This window comes from Suricata suricatta, chromosome 7 (genome assembly GCF_006229205.1).
Source record: "Suricata suricatta isolate VVHF042 chromosome 7, meerkat_22Aug2017_6uvM2_HiC, whole genome shotgun sequence".
Lineage (NCBI taxonomy): Eukaryota > Metazoa > Chordata > Mammalia > Carnivora > Herpestidae > Suricata > Suricata suricatta.
Window position 1 is genome coordinate 33,649,278 of NC_043706.1, and position 11,904 is coordinate 33,661,181.

The 11,904-nt window shown below is 56.1% G+C and overlaps 1 protein-coding gene across 1 annotated transcript; it reads left to right on the forward strand.

Annotated features, from left to right (window-relative positions):
- Positions 1–117: 117 nt before the first annotated feature.
- On the forward strand, positions 118–7,494 carry MAPK13 (mitogen-activated protein kinase 13). Its single transcript, XM_029944815.1, has 12 exons — positions 118–307; positions 1,130–1,259; positions 2,259–2,317; positions 4,216–4,324; positions 4,548–4,577; positions 4,971–5,018; positions 5,131–5,245; positions 5,384–5,455; positions 6,226–6,305; positions 6,541–6,619; positions 6,718–6,894; positions 7,159–7,494. Exons 1-12 carry the CDS (start codon positions 189–191, stop codon positions 7,239–7,241), a joined length of 1,101 nt encoding a protein of 366 aa, XP_029800675.1. The 5' UTR covers positions 118–188; the 3' UTR covers positions 7,242–7,494.
- Positions 7,495–11,904: the final 4,410 nt, after the last annotated feature.

Here is an 11,904-nt window from a genome sequence, read left to right on the forward strand (position 1 = left end):
CCGGGCGTGGCCACGCCCCGCGCACCTGGGCGAGCCGGCAGGTGGGACGCGCCGGGACCCCGCCCCCGCGCGGGGGAGGAGCGGGCGACGGGGCGGGGCCGGACCGGGGAGCGGGGGCCGGGTGCTGGGAGCCCTGCGGGCGGCGAACGCAGGCGCCGCGCTGGGGCCACCGAGATTGGGCGCCCGGGATGAGCTTCACCCGGAAAAAGGGCTTCTACAAGCAGGACGTCAACAAGACCGCCTGGGAGCTGCCCAAGACCTACGTGTCGCCGACGCACGTAGGCAGCGGGGCCTATGGCGCCGTGTGGTGAGACCCCCGGGGCCCACGCGCCGCTGGCGGGCGCGGGGTGCGCGGGGCGTCGGGCCGGACGGACGGTGGGCGCCTAAGCATGGGGACGCAGGTGGAGCCTCCCGACAAGCCGGGCGGGGCCAGCGCACCCCTTCCCAGACCCGCCTTGGGGGTCCCCTCCGCCGCTGGGCTGTCGGGGCCGCTCGCCCACCGCCTTGAGCGACGACCCCAAGGCCCGAGTCCTGCGGGCTTGGAAGACCCTCGCGGGGGCTCCTCATGGTCCAAGAGCTGGGAGGCGGCGACAGGGCAGCGGAGCACGAGCAAGAAGCCTCAGGCTGTGCCTGCGGCCACTACGAGCACCATCTCACTTTTCTCACTCTGTGGGATCTGTGTGGGTTGAATTAGGACTGGGTCTGGTTCTCCAGGACTTGAACCTTACAGGGGACCCCAGAATTCATCCAGGCGAATCCCTGTTGTCACAAGTGGGTACACTGAGGCCCAAAGAGGGATACATGACTTGCCTAGTTGCCAAGAGTGAGTTTCCCTCCGGGTTCTGGATCCTGTTGGCATTAACTTGTATCTCGCAGGGTGCAGCGCGCCCCTCTCGGTTACTGCTGCTCCCCTCTGCCACCCCCAACCCGTCACTGAGCCTGAGGCTGCTCCCAGACGTCTGAGGTGGTGGGCTCCATGTCTCCCAGCCTAGCCCCCTGGCCAGGAGCGATTTGATGGGGGAGATGGTTTGGTCTCCCCGAGAGTGACCTGGGAGATTCCACCCAGGGTTTGGAGCGGGGGCTGCTGGGCACTAAAGCCACAGCCCTCGCACCTGCCGGTGCCCTACAGCTCCGCCATCGACAAGCGGTCAGGGGAGAAGGTGGCCATCAAGAAGTTGAGCCGGCCCTTCCAGTCGGAGATCTTTGCCAAGCGGGCCTATCGGGAGCTGCGGCTGCTGAAACACATGCAGCATGAGAATGTAGGCCGGGGTCTGGGGGCTCCTCGGGAGAAGGGGAGGGGGCGGCGGGGAAGGGGCCCACACCAAGCCCCCCCAACCCCCGGGTGTGGGGGCGCTGGCCTGACTGGGTGCAGAGAGCTTAGTAGGGGGTCAGAAGAAGTGGACTCGCCTCCCCGCCCCTCCCACTCTTGTTCCTCGCCTCGTTAAGATGAGGTGCCAGGTCCCGCCCCGCCTACTTCCCAGGAAGGGTGAAAAGGATAGTTTTGGCAGTGGAGCAAAATGAGCTTTGCAAGGTGCAAACATGCTGTTTCACTGTTATGAGGAAACGGGCCCAGAGGAGCTTTGTAATTTGTTCTAGATCTCAGAGCCCATGGTGCCCGCTCTCCATCCTGGTTAACGTAGCTTCCGCACCCCGCACTGATAATAACAACAATAACCGTAGATCCCTGCGCGCTTACTAGGTGCTAGGTACTCTTCTCAGAGCTTTGCAGAGACTAACTTGCTAATCCTCACAATATTACATGAGTTAAGTGCTAGTAGTCCCATGTACAAAGAGGAGACTGATGCATTGAAAGACTGATAGGTTAAATGGTTAGTCAGTGCTGGGATTTGAACCCAGGCAGCCTGGCTCTGGGGCCTCAGTGCAGAACTATTAGAGCATCTTGTCTGCCAGATGCTGGGAAAACTAGCCACCCAGCTCTGGGCCCCGCGACTAAACTTTGCTCCAAGACACCTAGATCGGAGGGCAAACATTTAAAATCATGATTTCAAAACACTGGACACATTTTAAGCCCTGTTCCTCTTTAGCAAGCCCCTCCCCACAGCCCCCCCCCCCACCAGGGGTGACTTTGCCTCTATTCCTCTTCTGCCCTTTTTACTGCTTCTACCCTTTTACTGCCTCCTGCTGGAGATGGTGTGTTAGGGAAGGGTGGGTGGTCAAACACATGCCTGGGGGCTCCCGGGGAGTGGGGAGAGAGGGCTGTGGCCGCTGCCCAGACTTACTGGCAACCTTTTCTCCAGGTCATCGGGCTCCTGGATGTCTTCACCCCAGCCTCCTCCCTGCGTAGCTTCCATGACTTGTGAGTTGGGCACACTGGGTTACCGGGCGTCTGCAGGCCTTACTTGCCCCTTGGGAGCAGGCTGGGCGAGAGTTCCAGATTTCTCTCTTCTGGGTGGGGAGGCTTTCTGTCCTGCTAGTCCCTTTGGGCTGTCCACTGATGCGTGATTCTCTCTAGAGAGTTTTTCAGCCAAGGGTGGAGAGAAAGGCAGGCCGGAAGGGGTGGGAGGGGCTCTGCGGGGCGCTTGTCTGACTCAGAACAGTCTGCTTATCGACTTCACTTATTACCCGCTTGAATACCACCAAGACCCCATTGGCAGTCCTTACAGGGTCTGCACCAGCTGGGCCCCCCCCCCCATTGTGGTGGCCCAGATGGGTGTCTGGGCCTGAAGTGAGGAGCGATAAGGCTTGGCTGTCTCTGGGACAAAGAATGAACTCCATTGTGGACACTACTTTTGAGGAGCCTATGAATGTTCAGGTGTTTAATCAGCAGTTGCAAACACACGTTTGGAACTCAGGAAGGTCTGGGCTTGGGTAGAAAATGGTATAATGCTGTTGATTAAGAGATCAACAGAGAATCTTGAGGAGGTGTTAGACTTTGCAAGAGGTTTTGTAGGAAGAGAGAGAGCCACAGTTGGGGGGAGCAGGAGGACATGGTCATTGGTGATCTTGATCTGCACAGTTTTGGATGGGCAGAAGCAGACGCCAGACTGTCAAGGAGGAGGTTAAGGCAGTGGGTCAAGAGGCGTGGACCACTCTTTCTAGAGGTTTGGCTGCGGAGGGAAGGAGGGAGAAAGGGTGGTTATATGAAGACCAAGTCAAGAGAAGGTGGTTCTAGCATGGAGAGACTTTAGCAAGTTTGTCGGCAGAGAAGAAAGAACCAGGGTCCATGTGGAAGTGAAAGACAACACTGGGGAGGGGACCGTGCATGGAGCAGGGCCCCCATGGGACATGGAGGGTGGATGACCAGGTAGAAGAAAGTGTCAGAAAATCACAGGCTCATAGAGATGGCCTTCATGACATCCTTTAAAAAAATATTTTTTAAAATTATTTTTTAAACTTATTTACTTATTTTGAGAGAGAGAGAGAGCGAGAGAGAGCGAGAGAGAGCGTGTGAGCGTGTGAGCTGGAAAAGAGCAGAGAGGGAGAGGGAGAATCCCAAGCAGGCTCAGGGTGGTCAGCTCAAAACCGACACAGGGTCTGATCTCACAAATCCGGAGATCACAGCCTGAGCCGAAATCAAGAGTTGGACACTTAACCTACTGAGCCACTCAGGCGCTGCTTTGATATTCCTTTTTAAATCATATTTTGTTCTGGACTTTGCTCTTACAACCTTGAGCAACAGCTATATTTTGCTGGCCTTGACCTGTTTTGCAATCCCATAGGAGGGGACAATGGCTCAGCTACTCCTTCTTCCTTCTTCTGCCCTCCTGGAAAATGTTTTATTATTTCCTTCTTGGAAGGGCACACATTCTTGGTTGTTTGTGGAGTTCTCCCAGTTGGGCATGACCCTCCGGGGTGGCAGGGGGGTGGTGGTGGTGGAATATTTGAATCAAAGCAGAGGGAAATACTGGCAAATGTTTCTAAAGTCATGACTGTGGCTCTCTGTGGGGCATGGAAGAGGGCAAGGCGAGGGCACCTTTGAAGAGAGGGAACACGGCTCCATTTGGTTTTCCTGAGCACGCCCCAGCTAGAATGCTTCCCCTGAGCTCTGCCAGCCGGGTGGCCACAGGGGCCAGGCTGGGAGCCAGAAGCCAGGGGGCCCATGTGGAGTCCGGCTGGCTATGGTGGGGCTCGTTCCTGCACACGGAGCCCCCCTGGGACGCCTCTGTTCTGCCCCAGCTCCCTTGCACCTCCTGCGATCTCAGACCTGGGGCCGGGTGGGACTGGGGACTGTCAAGGAGCTCTCGTGCCTTGCAGCTACCTGGTGATGCCCTTCATGCAGACGGACCTTCAGAAGATCATGGGGATGGAGTTTGGGGAGGACAAGATCCAGTACCTGGTGTATCAGATGCTCAAGGGTCTTAAGGTGCACTGGGGCCTGGAAGGTGACCGAGGCGGGGGTACCTGGGTGTTGAGACCTGAGGTTTGAAGAACACTGGGCCATGGGGGCTGGGAGAGCGCACTGTGACAGGGTGGAGGAAGTTTGGAGCCAGCCTCAACTCCCTGGTGTGGAAGCCAGGGCTCACCCTTTGCATGTGCTTTCTCTCTCTCTCTCTCTCTCTCTCTCTCTCTCTCTCTCTCTCTCACAGTACATCCACTCAGCTGGGGTCGTCCACAGGGTGAGTGCTCTCTCCGCTCTGGTCCTCAGAGGCCCCTCTACCCTCTGCACCCTGGAAGGATTCTCCACAGCCGGGGAGGAGGAGAGGAGTGGGGAGGCGACAGTCCTCTGGAGCCTGGTGTGTGGATTTTTCCAACCCCAGCCTTGGCCTGGGAAGGCCTGCTCAGAAGAATGTGTTCTGGAGAACCCTCTAGATGCTGCAAACCAAGCAAGCCTTGAGTTGGGTGTTTCAGTCTCCAGGAATCTGGAGTATCTTAGAGCTGGGTGGGCCCAGGAGGACACCTGGTCCCGCCCTCATTTTACACATGAAGAGAAGACGACAGGCAGAGGGGGCTGGGGGATGAGCTCCCATCTCTGCCTGCGGGCCCAGTGCTTCCTCTCTCCTCTCATCTAGGACCTCAAGCCCGGCAACCTGGCCGTAAACGAGGACTGTGAGCTGAAGGTGAGCGGGCGCTGGCAGGGTCGGGTCGGGGGGCCCTCGCCCCTGGGAGCCCCAGAAGCTGCTCCAGGACCATCTGCAGCAACTCTTTCTCCCTCTGTCCCCCGAGTCGTAGATCCTGGATTTTGGGCTGGCCCGGCATGCAGACGCTGAGATGACTGGCTATGTGGTGACCCGCTGGTACCGGGCCCCCGAGGTGATCCTCAGCTGGATGCACTACAACCAGACTGGTCAGTGTCCAGTGGCCTGGGGAGGGGCTGGGAGTCTTCTCCAGAAGCTTCTCCAGGGCCACTGTGGTCCTTTGGGTTGACCCACTGCTGGGCCCTGGTCAGCTGGTCCGGGTGACGCTTCCTCGCCTCTCTCTGCAGTGGACATCTGGTCTGTGGGCTGTATCATGGCAGAGATGCTGACCGGGAAAACTCTGTTCAAGGGGAAGGATTGTATCCTTTGTGGGAAAAGCCCACCTCCATCCGGGGATTCATTCCTGCCACAGACACTTTATTACTGAAATCCCTCTTTTTTTTTTGTTACTAATGCAAAAGCGATACATGCTCACTCTAGAACAACTTTATTTTATTTTTAACACTTGTTTTTTTATTTGTGAGAGAGCATGGGGGAGGGGCAGAGAGAGAGGGAGAGAGAGAATCCCAAGCTGACACGCGGAGCCTGATGCAGGGCTTGAACTCATGAACCGCAAGATCAGGACCAGAGCCGGTATCAAAAGTCAGACGCTTTACTGACTGAGCCGCCCAGGCGCCCCCACTCTAGAACAATATTTAAATGCAGGTAAGGGAATTGGTGAAAAGCGTCACCTGTCATTCCTGCACCCCATAGAAAATACATCACGTTTTGGCACCACACACGCTAATCGAGCACCTGTGTGTGCTGTGCAGGTGTTGAGACTGTGGGGCCTGCACCGCCGAACTCAGCATGTGGCGGTGGGGGGGGGGGTGGTGACGAAGAATCTGATGAAGGTGGCTGAGCAGGATGGGAGCTGGGAAGGCGGCAGGTCCAGGGGCATTTGTGGCGAAGGACTTACCGCAGCCCGGCGGGTGGGAAGCCTTCCAGAGGCCTGCGTCCTCTCCCAAGACCACGTCTAGAGCCTGGATGGTTGCTGCGGGGCCTGGGTGGCAGTGATGGAAGGGTGGCGGGAAGGGCGGCCTCAGATCTACCAGCAGAGATTGAGGCCGAGCCTTAACCAGCTGCCAAGACCTGGACCAGCTGTCTCAGATCCTGAAAGTGACTGGGGTGCCAGGTGCAGAGTTTGTGCAGAAGTTGAACGACAAAGCGGTGAGTGGCAGATGGGTCTAGACAGGCCTTGGCTGTGCACTTGGCCAACCAGGGCTTACCCGTTCCCTCCTTTGTGCCCTGGCAGGTGCTCTTGCCTTCGTCCTCCTTTGGACTTTGACCTGAGCCTTCAGCCTGGTTCTGGGGCTTTTCTGGAATCCCCCCTGCTCTGTACCCCAAGGCCCGAGCCCTGAGGGGCTGACGCATGGGGATTACTCAGTGCTTCTCCGTCTTCCAGGCCAAATCCTACATCCAGTCCCTGCCACAAAGCCCCAAGAAGGATTTCTCACAGCTCTTCCCACGGGCCAGCCCCCAGGGTGAGTCTCGGGCCCTGCCTTCCAGGGGTTGCTCAAGTCTGTCCCAGCGGGCGGGCTCTCCCAGGCCTGGCTGTGAGCTGAGTGATCTGTCGCTGCAGCCACAGACCTGCTCGAGAAGATGCTGGAGCTGGACGTGGACAAGCGTCTGACGGCCTCGCAGGCCCTCGCCCACCCCTTCTTTGACCCCTTCCGAGACCCGGAGGAGGAGACCGAGGCCCCGCAGCCATTTGATGATTCCTTAGAACATGAGAAGCTCACGGTGGATGAATGGAAGCGTAAGAGCGGGCGCCTCGGCTTCCGTCCTCGCTCTGCCTACAGCCTCTCTCTGCTTTGCCTTCGCTGTCTCTGCACATGGCCTCTGCCGACCCCCCGCCCTGCCCTCCTGGAGCACCCCTCCCGCCTCCTTCGCTCTGAGCAGAAATTGTCTCTTGTGCGCTCTTCTTTCCCCCGAGCCGACTTCTGTCCCGTCCCATCCGGGGAGGGGGCTCTCTCTGGCTCTCGGCAACCCCACACACCTCGAGCCACCCTGTGTTCCTCAGAGCACATCTATAAGGAGATCGTGAACTTCAGCCCGATCGCCCGGAAGGACTCACGGCGCCGGAGCGGCATGAAGCTGCAGTGACTCGCCTGCCTGACCCTTGGCTGAGCCCAGAGGCCACCACACGGCACCTCCCGCCAGACACTGCCCCTGGGACCAGGATCTGTTTGTCATGACTACAGTTACAGTTCTTGGATTATAGCCTTCCAGGCAGAGGATACGGGCGCTTGTCCTTGTGTCGGAAACAAGCCTCGTACGCACAGAATTCAGGGACGTTGGTTGGGAGAAGACAGCTCTGGTCACAACCAGCCACATTAAAATGTCAGTCTGGAGAATGGCCTGTGTGTGGGGTCCTTCCTTTGGGCTGAGGTGTGGGCAGGGGTCTGGGCGGTGATGCTTATTCGTTCGCTAAGGCTGCTGTGACAAATCCCCGCAAACCCGAGGGCTTAAGACAGCAGGACTTTATGCCCTCCCTGCTCTGAAGGCGGGAAGTCTGAGGTCAAGGTGTCAGAAGGGCCGTGTTCCCGCTGAAGATATCCAGCGCAGAATCCTCCCTTGCGTCTCTTCAGCTTCTGGTGGCTCCTGGGATCGTTGGTGTCCCTTGGCTTGCAGTTACATCACTCCAGTCTCTGCCTCTGTCTCCCCATGGCCCGCTGCCCTCCGTGTAGGTGTCTGGCCTCCCCTGTTCTTAAAAGAACACCAGTGATTGAATTTAGGGCTCACCCTAATCCTGTCTGATCTCATCTCGATCCTTGCTAATTACGTCTACCGAAACCCGATTTTCAAATAAGGTCACGTTCTGAAGTTCTGGGTGGACATGGCTTTGGGGAGGACACTGCTGAACCACTGCAGATGGCTACAAGGGAGGGGCTCCTTCCCAGGTCCTGCGCTCTGTGGGGGAGCGAAATGTGTTTGGCTGCTAAATTAAGGGAGCTACAGAGAGAGCTGCAGCTGGTGAGACATTACATGCAGGTTATTTTGGGTGAGTGATAAGCAATCAAGAAACAATAGCAGGCTTGCTGACGGAGAGCTGCAGAAGGCAGCAACGGGCTTTTTCCAAGCTTTCTGGAGAATGGTTCCACCCGGCCTCCTCTCGGGAATGATCCATCTCTCCCGAACTTTCACCTGACAAGGGCGAGGATTTTTCTGTTTACATCTTGAAAAGCTTTGGCGAGAACAAATTCCCACGTACGGGGAAGGAGCCAGGAGCCTGGCCTTGTAGGCCCAGGCCTGGGGCCCGGGTGAAGATCCAGATTCCTGGGCCCTACCCCCGAGACTCTGATTTGGCAGGTCTGAAGTTGAGACCTGAGGACCGCTGAATGAAGACCTCCCTCACCCACGCCCAGGGATTCTGATGGACGTCAGACGGGATTTAGAAAAACATTTGGTTGGGTTCAGTGCCATTTGTCAAGAGGCCTAAATCAGCAACCTACAGTGGGAGTCTGGGGAACTTGCGTGGGCTTCACACACTCATTTTACAGATGTTAAAACTGAGGCTCAGGGCACTTTAAGGGCAGTGAAACTGTTCTGTGTGACACTATGTTGGGGGCTACGTGACGTTCTGCGTCCGTGAAAGAAAACCAGCAGGCCTGAACACGGGTGAACCCCCAAGTAAACCATAGGCTTTTGTTGTAATAACGTATCACTATTGGTCCATCACTTGTAACAAATCCCTTGTAATGTATCCTAACGTATCAGTATCGGTTCATCACTTGTAACAACGGACCACACGAACACAAGATGTTAATAAAAGCGGAACTGTGAGGTGGGGATGGGGGAGTGTGGGGGAGGGAGTACATAGAACTTTCTGTGCTGTGGCATGAGTTTGTTGCAAACTTAAAATTGCTCTAAAAACACATTATCTACTTAAAAAAAAAATAAATAGCTTGGGGCCCCAGGGAGATAGGGGCCGGTACCCATGGCTAGGGAGTGGTGGAGTCAGGATTTGAACCGAGCAGCCTTGACTACTGTGCCAAACACTTGTAACCCATGCTTGAGTTCAACGGTGGCTCGGCCTTCTGTTCCTTCCAGCCCGCCTCTCCGAACTCCTTCGCTGCCTGTGTCCAAGGACAAAGTCCAGTCACCGTGGCCTGGCATTCAAAGCCCCTTGCATCTGATGTTATACAGTCCCGCCGCCTCCTGTGTTCCTTATCCCAGTGACCTGCCAGGATGCTAGTCCTGGGATACACCACGAGGCCCACTCTCTGCACACGAACAGGTTAAAGGTTCTGACAAGTCCTTCAGTTAAGAGGTCTGCTCAACGTTAATCCCGAACTTCCCAAACGTACTTCCCCGCAGGGCCCCACTTTCTCCTGAGAGCCACTACACACACCGCTCTCGTTGCCGGCGAAACCCAGTTGCCGGCAAAACCCAGTGCACACGGTCGGTACTTCTCCCAGGTGGGCCTCGAGCTTCTCTCCCAGCCTCTGCCTGGGAGGCCCTTCGCCGCCCTCCTCACTTAGGAAAACCCTCCTTATCCTTTGAGGCTCTGCCTCAGGCCACCGTCACAGGCCACCACACGCTACCACAGGAGAAAGAAGTTCTGCATAATCCTCCCTAAGAGAATGAACATCTTCCTCCTTCCGCCCCGGGCCCTCTGCAGGTGCCAGTTACAGAATGAGTGGCTCTGCCTCCCCTCCCCGTCACACACTGTGAGCCCTGCTTGGAACAGCTATCTCTGAGTGGCTGGAGATGTCCCAGGGTCCCGTCGGTCATCTCTCTGCCCTGACCAGACCGCATGGTGTCCAGGGCAGCGGAGACACAGCAGGAAGCAGAAGCAGGTGGCCATGGCCTATATCCTAGGGTTGCTCCCCCGAAAATTTCTAGGCTTTCAGACTCCCAGGCCTTTGCCCATCATCCCGGTGTCCCTCCAGTCCATCCCTATCCCAGAATTAAACTTCTGTGTGTCACTCCGTCCCCTTCCCCACAGTCATCTCGATCCTGGGAAGTCTCTACAAAGGGAGGCGATGGTGCCGAGCAGTGGGAGGAAGGGTTCAAGGATTCCGGCCTCACCCCTGGGGCTCGTGGCGGAGGGACAGGAAACAGTCCAGTTACAGGCCAGCTGGGGGACGGGGCTCAGCTACTCTGAGTCGGCCTGAAGGACCTCTGACAAGTCTTGTGTTGCTCCCTCCCATCGTTGGACAAGGTTGGGACTTGCCTGTGATCGGCAGCGAAGCTTGAAAATTCCTGACAGAGACAGGAAACTATGCTCAGGGGCTGGAGACAGTTCAGTACCAGCTTCCTGCATCTCCTCCCCTGTCAAAGGAAAGGTGTCCTTGTACAGTGTGCGGCTCTTCTCCGAGGCCACTGGGGCCTACAGTCGGGGCCTGGCCACCCGGGGCACCCAGGGCACTCCTGGCCCGATGTCTTCGGAGTGGCACTGCCCCCAGTGAGGGGCAGCTCCCAGGAGACAGAGGAGCTGTCCCTGCAGGGAGGAGCCGGGGTGTGTGCATGCCCTAGAGCCTGCCTGACAGGAGGCTTGTTCTAAAGGGGGAAGGGATCAGCTCTCCCCTGGCCCCGGGAAATCTTTCCGGTTCCCCACCAGGGGGTGGAAGCCTTGCGTCTGAGAAGGGAGGAATCTCCTACTGCCTCTCCTCCCCACGCTTGGCTTTTGTCTCTTTTGTCTCTTTTGTCTCATTAAATTCAATTGAAACAATTCCCTAAGCACCAATCCTGGGGTTCCCCCCTCCCTTTATTCCACGGTGAGCTGGGGGAGGGGGGCTCTGTCATCCTCCCTAAACCCTCCTGTGATTTAAGGTAAGAAATTAGTGGCTCTCTCCCTTTTCACAATGGGCAGTGGAGGCCCAACACCTTTCAACCAAATGGAAGATCTCAGTGAGATGTCCCTGGGAGGCCTCACCCCTGCTCCCCTACCAGGAGATTCCTTGGGGGAGGGGCAGTGACCGGTGGAATTCTCCCCGGATCCCTGTCTCAGACCCTGACTCTGGGCCAGTGATAACAGGCCCCTCGGGGGATGGGGGGGAGGGTCTTAACTATTTTCTGTGCCTCAGAACCCTTCTCAACGCAATAGTTTCATACGTGTAAAATGAAATCCACAGGATTACAGCAGAAGCTAGTTATGTTGAAATATAGTTGTGAAAACCTTTAAATGAGTGATGTTGTAATTCATGGGTTTCTTTATTAACATGTTAAATAACAAGACCTAGCCGTGAGCCTGATAAGCCACAAATCTGAAGTAGAAATGAGCATGGACGATGTTTCAGGATCACAACAGCCACTGTAAAGGGGAATGAAAAGCTCCATCCTTCCTACTGATGCTGCTCATATGACCTTAGTTTGTGGCCTCTGTTCAGAACCGAGGACATGGTGGCAAGTGGCAGGAAAGTTTAATATTTTTCAACCCAAGTTCATGGACTCTGAATTACAGGGTGCAGTCTGCAATTAGTGGACCAGTGAAGAATCCTTGTTATAGATACTAAAATGTGACTTAAAAATTTTTAATATTTATTTATTGTTTTAAAATTTAAAAAACAATTTTAACGTTTATTTATTTTGAGAGAGAGCTAGAACATGAGCAGAGGAGGGGCAGAGAGAGACACACACACAGGGAATCCGAAGCAGGCTCTGAGCAGGCTCTGAGCGACAAGCACAGAGCCCCATGTGGGGCTCAAACCCACGAACGGTGAGATCATGACCTGAGCTGACGTCAGATACTTAACCAACTGAGCCACCCAGGTGCCCCTAAAATGTCACTTTAGGTATCCTCTGTTATTTTCTTTCTTTCTTT